This window comes from Chrysochloris asiatica, unplaced genomic scaffold (assembly GCF_000296735.1).
Source record: "Chrysochloris asiatica unplaced genomic scaffold, ChrAsi1.0 scaffold00026, whole genome shotgun sequence".
NCBI classification, from domain to species: domain Eukaryota; kingdom Metazoa; phylum Chordata; class Mammalia; order Afrosoricida; family Chrysochloridae; genus Chrysochloris; species Chrysochloris asiatica.
Window position 1 is genome coordinate 19,757,511 of NW_006408544.1, and position 18,325 is coordinate 19,775,835.

General features: G+C 41.2%; 1 protein-coding gene across 1 annotated transcript in view; it reads left to right on the plus strand.

Annotated features, from left to right (window-relative positions):
• TCEANC2 (transcription elongation factor A (SII) N-terminal and central domain containing 2) overlaps window positions 1-15,310 on the plus strand; it is a 50,193-nt gene extending 34,883 nt beyond the window's left edge. Inside the window, exons 3-4 of the mRNA XM_006839797.1 lie at window positions 3,543-3,736; window positions 14,320-15,310. Coding sequence (XP_006839860.1) covers window positions 3,543-3,736; window positions 14,320-14,508 — 383 coding nt within the window. The 3' untranslated portion in view covers window positions 14,509-15,310. The remainder of the gene's footprint in view (window positions 1-3,542; window positions 3,737-14,319) is intronic.
• Window positions 15,311-18,325: the final 3,015 nt, after the last annotated feature.

Here is an 18,325-nt window from a genome sequence, read left to right on the forward strand (position 1 = left end):
ATATAGGATGAGAGTGGGAGAGTCGTCAGAAATGAATCCAGGAGGTAGATGGGAGTAAGGTAGTTTTGTGAAGGAACTTGTGTGATAAGGTAAGCGTTTGGATATAGGTTTGAAGGATTTCAGTGGAGTGAAATGGTCAGATTTATGTTTTAGAAAAAATGTACCTCAATGGAAAAATAATAAAATGGCATATAGTCTAGAAGAGGGCATACAGTGATACCAAATCTAGGTAACCAAAGGGGCTGATGGAGTAATCTAACAGAGACATACCCTAAGACAGGAAAGTGGTACAAGGGATGGAGAAAAGGTAGTGAGTTTCGGAACTATTAAAAAGACCCATACAGGACTTTAGACACAGAGAGGGAGAGGGGCTGTGTGCTGACGACTGGGGGGGGGCAGGCTTGTAGTGTATACCCTTTGATTGGTTGATGATGCATGGAGGGGATTGTAACCATGGCAATGAAACTTAAAAAAAAAGACCCATACAAACAGCGTACATTTGTAGTCACACATCCCCTCTTGTTAGAGTCACTGTAGGATAAGCACTGGACTGCTAACCTCAAGGTCAGCAGTTCAAACTCAACAGCCACTCCTTGGAAACCATATACCGGTTGCTGTGAGTCAGAACAAACTCCATGGCACACAACCACCACCACTAAGCAAAATAGGAGTACTGGCATGGTGCTGTAGTGTAAGCCTTGAACTGCTAACCTCAAAGCCAGCAGTTCAAACCCACCAGCCACTCCTTAGAAACTCTATACAGAGTTGCTATGAGTAGGCAGACTCAATGGTAGTTAACAAAAATAACAAAGCAAGATATTATTGTAACTAATGTAAGAAAGCTATTGTAACTAGTTATTTTCTGATGTAAGAAAGCTATTGATGTTTAAAAATCTAATACTCTTCCGCTTTTTGAACTTTTAATTCTAATGTTTAGTTAGAATTTAATTACAATGTTTACTTTAAATACTAATGTTTACTTTTGCATATTGATATTTTTATTTTTCCTCTTTAAAAATTTTTCTTATGAAAATCTCAAACATAAAAACAGAATAGTATAGCAAATCCTCTTATAACCTTTACCCTTTACCCAGATTCAATGACTATTAAGATTTTATCACCCTCCCTTAATCTTTTCCCTTTTGGGGGATATATTGTTGAAGTGTCTTAAAACACAATGTCAGTACTTGTGTCATCTTGGCTTTACAGATTTTAATATGTAGCTCTAAAATATAGCTATTTGCTTATATAACTGCAATTCCACTATCATACTTAGCAATCATTCCTTGGTATAGTTTAATATCTAATACATAATCAAATTTCTTGGTTATCTCAAAATATCTTCTAATAGTTAAAATCAGGATTTGAATTGCACATTGTATTGGGATGTTTAGACTGTTGAAACTTTTTTTTCTGTTGCAATCCCCAGTATTATTTCTCAGGAATACTTTTGAAGAAACTGTCCATTTTTCTGTGGTGTGTCATACATACTAAATTTATCTGTTTTTTCCTACTCTAGTTTATTCTCCTTTTATTTTTTCTGTAAACTGGAGATTGGATTTGAGTGACTAATTGGATTCTAACTCCTCTTTTGCCGGGGATGATACAAGACTCCTTTCTAAGTAGGACTGTGAAATACTACCTATATCTTGTGTTCTCACACTTGGGTATGCAAAGATTGTTCAGGGTTCATGTGATGACAGCTCACCCTTCATAAATTCCACAATCAAATGAATTCATCCATTGATGTTGATGAATAATTTCATCAGGGGCTACTAAATGATGATTTTCTAATTTTGTCAATCGTTTCACATTAGTTAGCTGAATAAAGAACATTTCTCTCAGTAACCAGGCCTATTTATGTATCTTTTTTTTTAATGTTTTATTGTGAATTATATGATAGTTTATATGGGAGAACTTTAATTTTACATTCATTCCATTGTATATCATCTCATTGCCATGGTTCCAATCCCCTCCATGCATCCTCAACCACCCAAAGGGTATATCCCAGAAACCCGCTCCCTACACTTCCCCCTCCTCCCCCCAGTTTTCAGCCCACAGTCCCTTTCCCTCTCTGGGTCCAAAGTCCCCAGCCGTTTCATCACTCCACGTCATCATCTCTGTCTCTATCTCAGGCATCTCTGTTTCTCTGGGTAGGGTCCCGCTCTCAGCTCTTCTCCGTTGATGGTCCCACAGGCCTCCACTCCTGTCCTGGAGAATCAATCACTCCCTTCCTTGTTACAAAACTTCTACCTTTGCATTTCCAACCCTCATAATCCGTCCTGATAAGCATTATTCACTACAGTATCACAAGTTACCCATCTGTATCTCCTTTCATCAGCTCCACCCAGACAGATTGAATAGTACCTTCTGGAGATTCTGCCTTCTGCCATGCTCCCTAGCACCAGGTTCCCTCTTGAAAACTTGTAAGCCAGTCACTTCTTACCTTTGTAGTCCCCCCCTCCCGCCCGCCCAATTGAGTCCAATGTCCAAGCTACCCTTCTCTGTCCACTCTGTGTGTGTGTAGGGGGGAGGGGTGTGAATGTGTCTTGCTATGAGGTTTTGTTCCCTCTTTTGAGTTGCTGCTCCATAGTATAGGTCAAGTTCATCAGACTGTATCAGCTCACTCTATTTTATTCCCTCTCTTCTTTCCTCTCCTGATTGAGCTCCGATCATCCAGTCATCCGGTCCAGGTCACGTGGGTATCATCTGCAAGTCTGGGCGCTCCTGTGCATATGTCCTCTCTTCCCGTCAGCCGGTAGCTCCTCTCTCCTCTTGAGTCCTCGTGGCCACACCACTGTCTCTGGGCCCAAGAGTACCCAGGCCTCTTCACACTGCTTGCCAACCAGGTCCCCAACTGGGTCCACAGAAGTCCACTGAACATTGTAGGGCTTAGCTTGCCGCTTCATTGCTGCTTTTACCCGCCTATTTATGTATCTTGAAATATATTTGTTGTTAAGTGCCATTGAGTCAGTTTAAACTCATAGTGACCCTGTATAGGGTTTCAGAGGCTGTAAAACTTTGCAGGAGCAGAAAGCCCCATCTTTCTGTCATAGAGTGAGTAGTGGTCTCCCAGCCCAGTGCATAACCTCTAGAGCCACCAGGCTCCCCTGAAATATATATGTTGTTAAGTGCTGTAAGTTGGTTCCAATTCATAGCAACTCCTTGTAGGATTTCTGAAGAGCAGCTGGTGGGTTTGAACCATCGACTTTGCAGTTAGCAGTCGGGTACTTATCCTTCAGTGCCACAAAAAAATTAATGCTTTTTAAAAATTATTTTGAGATTTTTATATGAAAGGGTTAATGCCATAGTGGTTGTTCCTTTTAAAGATCATGCTTCTATTTTGTAGTTTATTGCATGGAGTACTCCAGTGATTATTTTGTTATCTCAGTCTTCATGAAATAGGTCTTCATTTGCACAAGAGCCTTTATTACATCCTTAGGTTTGTGAGTGACTTTCTAAGTGCACACACTTTGGTCCATCTATTGCTGTGCTTTATAGAAGACAAACAATCTTTCCTTTGGTTTCTCTCTCTTCTCCAGGTCATACTGTGAACAAGATGAGAAAACACTCAGATTCAGAAGTGGCTTGTCTTGCCAGAGAAGTTTACACTGAGTGGAGAACTTTCCTGGAAAAACATTCGGATAGACCTTCTATTGAAGTCCGGAGTGATCCCAAAACCGAGATGTTTAGGAAAAATGCCCAGAAATTACTCTCAGAAGCTTTGGAATTAAAGGTAAAGTGATTAGCTAGGCTATCTTAGTTAAAAGAGCCTCATAGTTGCATAATGAGCTTTCATAGTCTTAATGCTTGTTGCTTTATCAAACTTGTGAATTTTTAAAGGATTTTGGATTTATAAGCATTGTTCTGGGAAGCAGTGTAGAAAGAGTACAAGCTTTGGAACTAGCATGACTTGGGTTTGAAGTTGACTCTAGTATGCACTAGTTGTGACACTTAAGGCGAATTCCTTAACGTTTCTGAGAGCTGGATCATATTTCCTACCTATGAAAATCATTGTACAGGGTAAGTGAGTCATTTATGTAAAGGAGTAGTATAATCACTGGTGATGATTATTGTTGCTATTAAGTGCTGTTGGGTTGGTTCTGACTCATAGCAACCCTGAATAGGGTTTCCAAGGACCAGCTGGTGGGTTTGAACCACCAACTTTGTAGTTCAGACTTACCTTGCAGTCCAGTGCCACACCAGGATTCCAAGTTATGATTATTTTAGATTTATTAAGGACCAATTATATACCAAATGTTCTGTAAAGTATTTTTATTGATTATTTAAATAACCTTGCAGAAAATTCACATAATTACATCCATTTGTGTTGTCTCTTTAATCTTGAATCGATATCAACTAGTGTCATTTTGTATATTATTTTCTATATATCAATATTTTTCATAGTTATAAATTTTTAATATCTATATGATAGTTCTGGTAGCGTAGTGGTTACGAATCGGGCTGCGAACCTTAAGGTCAGCAGTTCGAAACTACCAGCCGCTCCGCGGGAGAAAGATGAGGCTTTCTACTCCCGTAAAGATTTACACCCTCGGAAACCCTGTACAGGGTCGCTATGGGTCAAAAAACTGACTCAACGGCACTTAACAACAACAACAACATATGATAGTTCAAGAAGCTCTGGTAGTGTACTGATTACGAATCGGGCTGTGAACCGCAAGATCAGCAGTTCGAAATTACCAGCTGTTACTGTGGGAGAAAGATGAGGCTTTCTGCTCCTGTAAAGATTTACAGCCTCGGAAACCCTGTACAAGGTCGCTATGAGTCAGAACCGACTCCACAGCACATAACAACATATGATAGTTTAGTGAACTGATATGCTGTAAATTTGCTTATATTTTCCTAAAGGAAGCTTTATTAGGAATATTAAACCTTTGGAAGAGAAAAAAAAAAGAATATTATAAATCTAATTTTCCAGAGTATGGAGTAGCCAATAAGACTTTCTATTTGATATTTTTAAATAAAGTTTATTTTTGAAGTAAACTAAAATTATTATGGAAACATCCAGTATGTGTATGTAATGTATAGTTAATGTGGTGGTAAATACCAGTTCCCTGTGGTATCTTTTTAAGTAAATGATAATAACGAAGCTATGCTTGTAAGGATTAATGAGCAGTTTTCCTGCTATATTAAACTCCATAATAATTATCCTTTTAGTTTATCCATTAATTATCCTTTAAATGGCACATCAAGTGGTAAGCACTCAAGTGTTACAAAGCAGAGTTAAAAAAGTGATACATTCGTTAGTGTGTTCCAACGTAATTGGAAAAAAAAAAATCAGATTAAGCATAGCTGAATGGTTTTGTTCCTAAAGAGTAAAATTTTAAAATTAAAAATATGCATCTTACTGTCTTCCTTGGCCAAAAAAATCCATCTGTTGTTCTTGTATAAACAGTATTTGATAGTATTTTTTATCATTTAGCATATCAGAAAATATAAGCAGAAATACTTTTTCATAAAGTTAACTCTTAGTGCTTGTCATTATTAGAGACATTTCCATATTAGGGTAAATCAATAAACCTTCTAATGCAATTTTTGGTCTTTGACAGTAGCCAGTGTTGAGTGCATTTGAATCAGACATCACATCTCCATAAGTGTACTTTATCAGGCAGTACTCTATCATTGGATAAGTTATTGGCCCAATGACTAAAAGCCCTTTACGTTTTTATCCTAGCATGTGTAATTGCAAACATCACATCTATTCGTTTCATTACAATTTTGTAGAAAAATGTTACTAGTTTTGGTCATATCTTTTTGTCGCCACAGATGAAGAATATACGCACAGTCAAAAGACACATCTCTTTATTACCCTACAGATCTTGCTTTCCAGATTCCTGGATTGTTTCCTTGTTCTTGGAATAATGGAATAGATGAATAAAAACTCTGTCGTTGAGACCCAGGCTCCATTCCCCTTTACTTTCTCTCTTCCGGATCTTCTTTGTTCTTCCCTGTCTTTTAGATCTTTCCTCATATAAACGTTTCCTGTGGTGTCATTCTCTTACTTCCCTTTCCTCATTATCCACTCTCCTTCCTACCTCACGGCCTGTGATCATTTTCCTATTATGTCATTTAAAAAAATGAACCTGATTCTCAAAGTGAGCCTGTATCATTAAGAGTTATGAAACACTGGCTGGTTGGCTCCGTTGGTTGTCAGATGGTGCTAATGAGATCCAGGTCAGGGGTACGTCCCCATATGGGACTGTCAGTTTTTGCTTTGCTTAATGGTCTCAGACTGCACCCCTGGCTTTGACCAGCTCTTTCACAAATGTTTTCAACTGGTCAAAAAGGATTGTGGGTAGATATGTACAAATCCAGTCATGCTGTTGGAAAACCCACAGTGGCTATTCAATTCAACAGTGTTTAGTAAGGATCTACTAGGTGCCAGATACTGTGTAAGGGAGAACACAAACACAAATGGGTTGCATTCCCTACGCTAAGAAAGCTTACTATCTCCTGGCTGAGAAACTTATAAATGACTAAAATACATTGCCAAATGAAGTATGTCTGAAATAATGGTACTAGCAAATGTTGTGAACACACGAATCTTCTGGGAGAGTCTGGGAAGAGGTGGCAGTTAAACTGACCTTTATAAGAAGAGTGAGATTTTGCTAATTGGAAAATACACATAAAATAGAAACATAATTCATGTTTTATCTGCTTTGTATATGATCTCAGAAGAGCTGGAAAGGAGCAGGGTATAAAGGAGAAAAAAAAGCATTCACTTAACAAATATTATTGAGTACTGTGTGCCAGTTGTAGGTGTGGGGACTTCAGATTTGGATATGACAGGGTACCAGCTCTAGAAGTACTCACAGTCTTCTGAGGGACAAATAATTACAGTCCAATGTGAAAATTTCTTGCACTTACGGTAATAAACACATGAATAAGACCTTGTTTCTCTACTTTTAAATTGTTTAGCAATGTGACCATCACATCTTGAGGATGACACCATTTCCCATTGAATCTAGAGCCCTTGCTGTAGGAGAGCTGTAGGTAGTCATGTTTTTTATCTTCCCCCAACTATAACCAGTTGGTCCAGGATTGGATAACTGAATGTTACACACTCAACCCACAGGCACAAGTAGATAAAGAAGGAAAATCAGATTTTCTGTCTGTGAGAGATGTAAACTAGGAAACACTGAGAAAATAAGTTAGTGGGAGTATTGAGACAGAAGGGATGCTGGAGGAATTAGAAAGAGTCGAGGAGGTGGATAGAGGAACCATTTAGAATAACCCCAAACCCCTGCCACTGAGTTGATTCTGACTCATAACAATCCTACATAGGCTTTCTGAGCCTGTAAATCTTTACAGGGACTCCTGGTATGGTGCCGTACAGTCGAGGTCAGCAGTTCATACCCACCAGCTGCTGCTTGGAAACTCTATACAGGGTTGCAATGAGCTGAAACCAACTTGACTGCATTTAACAACAACAACAATAATAAATCTTGATGGGAGCAGAAAGCCTCCTTTCTCTCCTGCAGAGTAGCTGGTGTGTTTGAACTGCTAACCCTGTGGTTAGCAGTACAATGCTTTCCTTCAGTGCCACCAAGGTAGTAAATGAGGCCCATGGAGAGGAGCAAAAACATAGGGGAAAAAGTCCAAGCAGGTTATGAGAAGACACAGTGAAAGGAACTGGCCCTAAATTAATTCTGGTTTTTGACAGCTTTCTTGTACCATTCCCATTCATACAGATATAGCTCACAGGAAAACCCCCTTTTTCAAGATCTTGGTGACCCTTTCTAACCAAAACTACCAGATTAAGATCCAGTGAAAAAGACTCTGACTTGGATAGGTTTGATTTACCTATAAGGCTTTACTTTGTGCAGTGACTTGTTAACACAATGGTGAATCAGCTTCCCTTATAATTTACATTTTGATATCAGATTTTTTTCTTATTCACTCTTTGGCTTTCACTTTCATTGAAGAAGATGCATGCATCAGAGATGTTAGGTGTGTGTGTCTTATTCCCATCCCACCTTTGGCATATCCCCTTTCATGCTGCCCAAGGTTCTCTCTCTCTCTCTTTTTTTTTTTTTTTCCTTAAAGTTTTTCTTGTGGATTGAGTGAAAGTTTACAGGGCAGATCATCAGTTTTACACTCAACAAATCATACAACATATTTCATCACAATGATTACATTCCCTTCCATGTACCATCAGTTAACAGTATTTCTCCCTATTCACCTTAGCTCTTTTAAAAACAAAACAAAACACTCAGGCATATATAATAATTTATACCACCAAAGGGTATACTCTGCAAATCTGCCTCTTGGCCACCATCTCTTTGTCCTTCTCTTCCCATGAATCTAGAGTCCTCAGCCACTTCCCTTCTCCATGTCCCCATCTCTGTTTCTATCTCTGGTGTCACTGCTTCCCTGATAAAGGTCCCACATTCTTCTTGTGCTCTTCTCCCTTGATGATTCTAGGGCCCTTTGTTTCTGGACTATAATATTAACTGCTCCCCCATTTTTGTTGCAAAACTTCGACCTTTACAATTGTGACAGTTGCAATTAGTCATGATAACAATTACCATTGAATCGTAAGAATCTTATCCCCATCTCTTTTAACCAGACCTATCCAGACAAGATGACTATTCAGTGGGGACTCTTTCTTCTCCCATACACTCTTAAATTAAACTCCCTCTTGAAACCTTGTAAGCCAGTCATTCCATGCCTTTATTGCCCCCTCATTTTAGGTAGCCAATGTCTAAATTGCCCGTCCCTCTATACCCTGTGTACAGAGGGGATAACATTGATACTTGATATGAAGACTCCTTCCCTCTCTGTTGGTATTTAGAGTTATTACCTCCATTAGTATAGGTCAAGTTCATCAAATTATAGCAATTTACCCTTGTTTCCTTTATCAAAAATTGTTTTTTTGTTCTTTTTATCTTCCTCTAGTCGAGTTCTGATTATCAAGCCATTGAGGCTAAGTCAAATGGGTACTATCTGCAAATGTGGGTGTTCTTGTGCCTCTCCCCTTACTTCATATTAGCTGGATGCTTCACTCTTAGCTCTAGTCCTCTGTGGCTATGTCCTGGTCCATGGGCTTAGCTGTCCCCATATCTCACCACACTTTGGACCAGCATCTCTTCTCTCTCTCGTCTCCAGGTCAACAGGAGTCAGTGGACCGTGGTTGAACTCAGTCCATTTCTTCATTGCTGCCTTTCCCCCTCTTCTACTCACCAATAAACCAGTGTGCTCGCTAGCAAGTTTACATTGGTGTTCATGTGTTCCTTTTGAGTTTCTGTCTTAGAGGGGGGTTTGTCCTGTAGGAACTTGATTGTTTGCCTTGATGGCTTCCCAGTGAACAGCTTGCTTATTCTTGCAGTAGCCAGCCATACTGCCATTTTTGTTTTGGGTTTTTCCTGATGATCTTTCTTTGAAGATGTGTCTTCTGTCACTCTAGCTGTTCCAGACTGGTCTGCTTTTCCTTTCTAGTGAGAATGTCTCACCTTAGAAGTTTCTGGATGGGACTCAGGATTCCACCTAATATCCTGTACTCTGCAAAGGCTCTGCAAGAGGCCTGTTTCCCTGGGCAAGTTCTGAACCTTTTAGGTATTCAAATCAGTTATAGGCTGAAGGCGAGCTTACAAGTTTTCTGTATTCATGTTTCCCGACATTCCTTTCTATCCCATTCAAGTGTCTATTTTACAATAGTAGGCAAGAAAAACTAATACTCATAAGACAGTCAAACATTTTAGTATTATTTTCCCTCTTCAAGCTATGCCTACCTAGATCCCTGTATCATAGAGCCCTGTTGTTCCAAGGTTAAGCATGCATCACTATTTACCTCTATACCTCTTAGCCCATGCAAACCTGTTTCAGTGTTCCCCTGTCTACCTTGTTCTTCCACATTCTCGCCTTCTTATATTGCCCTCCCCAACACCCAAAGTATGATGTGCCTGCTCTTACCCTGTGCTCTACCGTTGCCTCCCTTCACCTCCCCCAAAACTTCCCACCCCAAACCCACCATTGTGGTTACCTTATATTCCTTTAACTTTCCCCTCCATTTAAGACAGTCTATTTTATCTTGTAATTTACCTGACCTTTCCACCACCTAGATATCTGTTCCTCTATGTTTACCTTATTTCACATTGTAATTGTTTTGATCATAGACAGACCTCCCAAATCCTCTGAATTTGTTCTTATAGTTTTATTCTGTTCTTGACTCTTCCATTTGTCAATTGACTTCTGGGTGATGCTGCCATGTATGTCAATCTCTGGTTGTTGTCCGTTCTTGTTGGTTCTCTGTCCACAGAACTCCCTTTTGGATGTTTTTTCATCGCTGGGTTGGCTTTGGAAAAATCCCTTCACTCCTGTTTATTCTGGGATGTTTTGATTACACCATCACATTTGATTGGCACCTTTGCTGGATAGAGGATTCTTGGTCTGCAGGTTTTTTCTTTTAGAGTTTTATATATGTTTCCCCATTGCCTTCTTGCCTACATGTTTTCTGTTGAGAAATCTGAGCTCAGTCTGATTTGCTTGCCTTTGTATGTTACACTTCTTTTTTCCCTAGCTGCCTTTAGGATTCTGTCCTTATCTTTGATTTTGGAGAGCTTGATTATTATATGTCTTGGTGTTTTTCTTTTAGGGTCTGTCCTTCCTGGGGTTCTTTGAGCTTCTTGGATGCTTATCTATTCGCTTTTTAGGATGTTAGGGAGATTTTCTTCCAGAAGTTCTTCAACTATCTCTTCTGTGGACTTGTGTGATTCTTCCTGTTCTGGAATGCCAATAAGTCTTGTTATTCCTCTTCATGTTATCCAATATGAATCTTAGGCCTTCTTCAGATTTTTTAAATCATTTTTTCTGTTTGTTCTTCTATCTGAGTGGTATTGAGAGATTTATCTTCCAGCTCATTAATTCTGGCTTTCATCTCTTCAGTTCTACTCCTTTGCCCTTTCAGTATATCGTCCATTTCTGATATTCTATTATTAATTGTTTGGATATCTTTCTGTAGGTTTTGAATTGTTTCCAGTGCTATATCCATCTTGTTTGATTGTTCCTGAAGCACTTTCCTGACTTCTTCCTTATTTTTCTCAACTCCACTGTAAAGTGTTTTGATACATTTTATAATCATTTTTCTGAATTCCTTCTTAGGCATTTCCAAAGCCTGCTCTCCTTCCAGTGTGGAGTGTAGGTCTACCTCTAGCTCATTTGTCTCAGACACTTTATCTTGTTTCTGGGCATGTGCTGATATGGCCATCTGTTTCTGTGTTTTGGCCATATTCAGTGGTTAGCTGTGGTCTTAATACTTAATTGAGTGTGTGTTTTGGTATTCTTTATATTTTCTGATTGCCTCCAGGTAGATGTGATCAGGAGGGCTTCCCTTTTCAATCTTCTTCCTTTATCTCCACGGTTCTCTAGGCGTCCATGGCTGCTCTGATCCTTCCTCGGTTCAGTCTCGCCCAAGATGGGCCGTTCAGGGAGCAGCTGAGCATCTTGGATTAGAAAGCAATGGATTTCTTGCTTCTGCTACAAATTCCACTGGCTGTAAGCCTTTCAGCTTTTTTAATATTCCTTCATAAGTGATTCAGAGTTCTGGGAACATCCCCTGAGCCTGCTTGGTCCAGTATTCTGTGTTGTTACTGACGGAGCTCCTCACTGCACTTCTACCCTACCCGCCATCTTGTTTGTTCTCCCTCAAGGTTCTCTTGGTACATGCTATCTCCTTTCCAGGCTGCAAATTCCTGAAAGGTAGGGAGCAGGTCTTTTCTGCCCTATGTCTCCAACATCCCGATCAGATCAGACTCAGAGTGGGGACCCAGCAACTATTTGCTGAATGAAGGAAGTATTTTTGTATAAATATCCAGTTATGGGGAACTCCAAGGCACTCTTAGAGTTTTTTTTTTTTTTTTTCCCCTACCACTTGGAGCTCTGGTAGCATAGTGGTTACAAATTGGGCTGTGAACCTCAAAGTCAGCCGTTCAAAACTACCAGCTGTTCCGCGGGAGAAAGATGAGGCGTTCTGCTCCCGTAAAGATTTACAGCCTCGGAAACCCTGTACAGGATCGCTATGAGTCGGAACCGACTCCACGGCACATAACAACAACAACAACCACTTGATGGAGTCATCTCAACTTGTTTTTACAAACACACATATACCCTTCCTCCTTTGACATTCATCTTCTAGCCTCGTCAAATGGTCTGGCACCAGGGCTGCCTCAAGACGAGCGCTACATCTCTATCCACCCAGAAAGCTTTGAAAATCTTGAGGAGTCTGGGGCCTAGAAAACCATGGCATCATTTCCCATCTTTCCAACATAAGCCGTGAGATAATCAGTCAGTCATTAGAAGCAGAGATCTGAACATTTTTGTCTGCTGGACCTAGGCAGATGTTTGGGCCAGGGCCTAGACCTACATATCCACTGTTAGAATACTGTTATTCATATTCTCTCGCACGCGCCTCTTACTGTACTCCTTGCTTGGTCTTTATTTCTTCCAAGTTTCTTTGTTTTGGCCTGTTTGTAGGTCTGTCTCTTAGGTTAGGACATTTTATCATACATATCTCAGGTACTTTGGACATAATGTCAGGTGAGGCCAGTCGCTGGAGAAAGATCTGCTGCTTGGTAAAGTGGTGGGTCAGTGAAAAAGAGGAGGACCACTCAACGAGATGGATTGACACAGCAGTACAACTGTGGGCTCCAATATAGCAGTGGTTATGAAGATGGTACAGTGTTTCATTCTGGTGGACATGGGATCACTGTGAGGTGAAACTGGCTTGATGGCACCAAGCATCAAGAGCATAGCACATATACAGAAAACTACAGAAAATCTACATGGACAGTTTAATATGTGTTTCACAAAGTAGACACCTATTTCACCAGGACTTGGGCTGACCTCGTTTCCTCCTGAAGTCAGAGCCTGCCTTCCTAGGCCAAGTAGCTGTGTAGTAACTGGGCTCCCAGCACCTGTTCCTTTCCCCTTGCACCCTGGTAACCCCTCTTCACTGCCTGTCTCCTTTCCAGAAAGGCAAGAACTATGGCCATGGTGTTCACTGCTTCCTCCCCTCCATCATATACTAAGCACAGAGGCTGGCACGTAGTAAATGCTGGAGAAATCGGAGTGGCTGGGCTAGAGAAAAGAAATCAAAGGCAAAAGGAAATGAGAAACAAACTTGTTTCTTGTTTTCAAGGACATCACTGTCTATCAGATGAAGAAATTCAAAATAAATTCTAGTATATTTTGATAATGGCTAAGGAAAGCTCCGGACATTATGGTAGACCCAAAGAACTTTAGTTCTTTTGAGCTAAGCTTTGACATACAAATAGAAATGTCTTTCTGATGGGGAGGCGTGCCTTATTGAGGGAACAGGTGTTTGTGAGGAGACATGGAGGAACCTGGAGACCTAGGTCAGGATGGGGAGGGGAATAAGGAGATGAGTCTAGAAAAGGAAGGAGGGAGAGTTCAGCAGCCCAGCCTGGCCTGGATCCTAACCATATATGACAGAGCCCTAGACCTGTCCCGCTCTGATTAGGTCTTTGACTTCAGGATGGCTTGAGCTTGAGTTAGATCACCTCAGAATCACTATAGGGTTCTGTCCTCTAAGCCTCGTCTGCTTTGCTGAACCTGCAGAAATCACTCTCAAAGCTCAACTGGTCTTCAGGAATAATGTTGTTGAGTGCTGCCAAGTCAGTTCTGACTCATAGTCACCCTGTGTTGGGTTTCCGAGGAGCAGCTGGTGAGGGGACAGTTAATGTGATGTTAGTAGAAGAAACATGAACTTTGGAGTCAGGGGTCCAGATTAGAGTCCCTCCCCGCTCTGCCTCTTTGTAGCTGTGTGACCTTGAACCTTTACCTCTTTGAACCTGTTTCTTCATCTGTAAAATGAGATAATAGGTGTTGTGTGCATTAGATGTGAAAAGTGATTTATAAACTGCTCTACACACATATTAAGATCAAGAGCCAGTGTTTCTAAAATGCTGTAAAGGGGTTAAAAGGCGCCTAAAAAATTATAAACTGTTATACTGATTTATTATCCTTGGCCTTCGTTTCCTGGTTGGTGAAGTACAGGGCCCAGTACCCGTTACTTAGTTCAGGCCAGTTTCCTGTTATAATGGCAAATATTACCACCCGGCAGGGGTTGTGAATGAGGTCCCTGTCACAAAGCACATGGCCTTGTTCCTTAATTGCCAGGGTGGAATTAATTTGCTCTTCCTGTTTCTCTTGCGACAGGAAGTAGATGTCCTTGAATTTCAGTTGATTAATGAAGGCCTCTAAGGAGAGTGCTCCAGCCTCCCTGGCTTTTAATCCTTATGCAATGCAAGATCCTAATTTGATAATTTTGCTGTTTTTTAGATGGATCACCTACTGGTTGAAAATATTGAGCGGGAAACGTTTCATCTCTGTTCCCGCCTCATTAATGGGCCATACCGGCGGACAGTACGAACCCTGGTCTTCACATTAAAGCACCGAGCTGAAATCCGGGCCCAGGTGAAGAACGGCTTGCTGCCAATCGGCACATTTGTAAAAACCCACAAAAAGTGACCTAAGGATGTTCCAACCCTGGGCTGGGCAGAGAGGAAAGCAGGTCTCTCTCTACCATTCAAAGACTCTTTTGAGTTTGGGTGATGGCTGGAGCTAGCTATGCTAAATTTTCCCATGGTGCCGTTCCTTCAGACAGAGGGTGCAGAGAGCCTGGGAGACAGGCCTAAAGGAGCATACTTCATTATCTGTAGTGAGCTGGTACTGCCTAACAGGACATGCACTGGCTGTCACTGGGAAGCACTGCTCGATTGCCATCACCCAACACAGTGAAAGGGTGACGGATTTCACTGAGAGGGTGCCAAGGACACCTCTCAACTTCCCCCACGTCAGGCGGAGGAAGTTACTACTTTATTTCACCACCCTGCAGGTAACTGAAACTCAATTACTGCTGCCGCTCACTCGGTTCCATCCCCCTGAGTTTAGATAGCTCTGGTGCCTCTCAGAACTCCCCCGTCTGTTCTCTTTGCTGTACCCCAGGGGTGAGCCTGCCAGAGCCAGCCGACTACCCCGTCTTCCCAGAGCTCACTTATCTGAACGTTTCAGCTCTCCCTGGAAGACCTTCTGCATTGGTCTCCGGAGCCCCCATGCTGAGGCTTCTAATGAGGAACTGGCCTGAAGCATCCCCCCACCCCAGGGTTTATTTGAATATATTGGCTCTCTCCGCTTAGGGCTGTATAGAAGATGGATAATGAAATTCTCTTGAAATGAATTACTGAAGGAAAAAAAAAAAAACATTTTAGAAATGAAATACCTCTATATAGACCTGCTTGACCAATTGTGTAAATGATATTTTCTTTTTAAAGTAACAATAAACTAGGTAGTGGTTGTTTTGTGTATGTGGTTTTTTTCTAAAACAAAATGTATGACTTGTTTCTTGAAGTATTTGGGTTGGTAAAGGGTACAGTTGGTGAAGTTAAAGGATGATAAAACAAGAATTCAAATGAATTAGCAAAAACCCAAGTGGTTCACGTGCTCAGCTATTAACCAGAAGGTCAGCAGTTCAAACCCACCAACCGCTCCAGAGGAGAAAGACATGGCATTTTGCTTCTGCAAAGGTTCACAGCCTTGGAAACCCTATGGGGCAGTTTAACTGTGTCCTGTAGGGTCACTGTGAATCAGAATTGACTTGAAGGCAGTGGGTTTAGTTTGTAAGGACATTTTTTAGAGGAGACTGGAGCATGTTTGTGATATAAACCCTGTAAGTTGTTAGACAACTAATTGGAAGATTGGTGGTTTAAACCAGGAAGAAAAAGCTGGTGATCTGCACCCAAAAGGCCATAGCTGTGAAAACCCTTTGGAGTGTAGTTTTACTCGGACCCTCATGGGTGTCCATGAGTCAGAATCAGTGTGGTGGCAACTGGATTTATTTAGTTTTGGAACATGTTTGTAATATAAGAAAGGAACCAATAGAAGGGGCAAGATTTACAGTCCACAAAGACAGTGAATGGTTGGTAAATGGGAAACCCAAAAATAGAAGGAAGGGACTCACATGCTTGCCAATCTTTTAAGTACTAGGTGCTTTTCCTAAGACAATTTATTAACAGAGAGATTCAGAAGTATGTTGTTCAACTTCCCACTGCTGGTAACTCTTGGAACCTTGGTGTGGTGCTGGTGGATAAGTACCGGACTGCTAACCCCAATGTCAGTAGTTCAAACCCACCAGCCACTCCTCTGAAAACCTATACAGAGTCACTGAGTCAGGACCAACTAGACAGCACTTAAGAACAACAAAGTGGAACAGAATAATAAGTGACAATTACTGAGCACTTACTAGGTGCCCAGCAACATGGTACCTACAACAGAAAGGTGGTCACACAGCCAGTGAATGGCAAGTCTAAGGTTCCAAACCCAGGTCTGTTTCACTGTACGCAGTTTCCTTAGTTGATTTTATCCACTTTCATCATTTCAAAACATCATTTATATGCTGATGATGCTCCAGTTTGTATCTTCAGCCCAGGCCTGCCCCTTGAGTTTCTCATAGTTCCTGAATGTCACGTAGGCATGATGTAACATGTCTTTTTTTCTCTCAGTTGGCAACCCAGGCATTCCAGTGAGGAACCTGAGAGATCCCTCCATCCCTCACCCAGCCGAGACCTGTTGATTTTACTTTCCCAATGAATTTAAGAGTCTTTTGTCCCTTCACCATTTCTAGTATCACTTCAGGACTTTGTCTACAACCAGGAGTCCTGGTGTGTCACAGTAGGATTAGCACTGAACTGCTGACTGCAAGGTTGATGGTTCAAACCCACCAGCTGCTCCTCCAGAAACCCTATACAGGGTCACTATGTGCTGGAACCAACTTGATGGCGCTTAACAACAGTATCAACCACCAAAGTAACCACAACTGGAAAGCCTCCATTAAAAACCCATCAGTAGGTCCCTGTCACCCAACTTAGATTGTCTGTGAACTGGCCTTTGCCTCCCACTCACATCTCTCCACTAGCCCTAGCCCAAATGTGATCCTTCATTTTCACCAGGCTCCTTAGAGTTCTTTGCCACCTCAGGTTGTTTGACGTCTCTGGAATTCTATATTACCTAATTCCCCTGCCAGAATACCCTGTGTACTATTATTATTCTGTACATATCCATGGGTTTCGTAACTGAGCTTCTGATTCTGTCTACTTGATTGTACCCTTGAAGTCAGAGATCCTATCTTGCTCATCTGGATATCTTCAGTGTCTAAGACACTGATTGTTTCAATAAATGTTTGTGAACTGAATAGGAATCCAGGCCTCAGTAGACCGTTTCCACCTTTGTTCCCCCTATAGTCTACTTTCCACAGAGTAGAATGAATCCTTTAAAACACAACACAAATCATACCAACTCTGTGCTCAAAATCTTCCAGTGACTTCCAATCTCACACAAAGTCCCAAGTCCTTAGTGTATCCTCCTACAAGACCTTGGCTGCCCTTTGTACCTCATTCCCTACCATTATTCTCACTCTCAGAGGTCCCACTTTCTTGTTTGAATGCATATACCAGGAGTGCCCTGACAAAACTGCTCTTTCTCCAGATACTTGCACTTGATTCAGGCCTCTGTTTCCCTTCACAGAAAAACATTTGCTAGCTACCCTAAATAAAACAGTAACCCTTTCTAACCACTCTCTAAAATCCTACCTGCTTTATTTTCCGTCAGAGCATTTCTTGCTTTTTGATGCAGTTATTGCATGTTTCTTTATTGTCTATCTCCCTTCTTCAAGAATTTAAACCTCATGAAAGTATAGAGCCTTTGTTTTTTCCCCTGCTGTATTTCTAGCCCAAAACAAAGCCGGGCACAAGGTAAGTCTGTTTATTGGATAGTTGAAAATTGGTTGTGGCTAAACAGGAAAGGCATCTAATCCAATCAGTGAGAGTTTCCTTGAGCATGTGATACTTGTGTGTTGTCTTCAGAAGTGGCTAATTGGGTGGTTGGGATATACGCCTGGTATCGGAAGGCCCAGAAGTTGAAATCTGTAAGGTGAGTAGTATGTCTGGGGTGGAGTACATAGACAGGAGAATGGTTACAGATGAAGAAGAAGGCAGGGACCAGATTTGAAGGGTCTTAAGCACCATATCTTTGATATCCTATACGAGTAAAGTTTTACTACAGGAAATACAGAAACGGTTGCAAGCATACATTGACAGAGAACTTACAGAGATTCAAGCCGGATTCGGAAGAGGCCGTGGAATTAGGGATATCATTGCTGATGTCCAATGGATCTCAGCTGAAAGCAGAGAATAAATCAGAAAGATGTTTACCTGTGCTTTATTGACTATGCAAAGGCTTTCGATTGTGTGGATCATGACAAGCTATGGACAACATTGTGAAGTATGAGTAT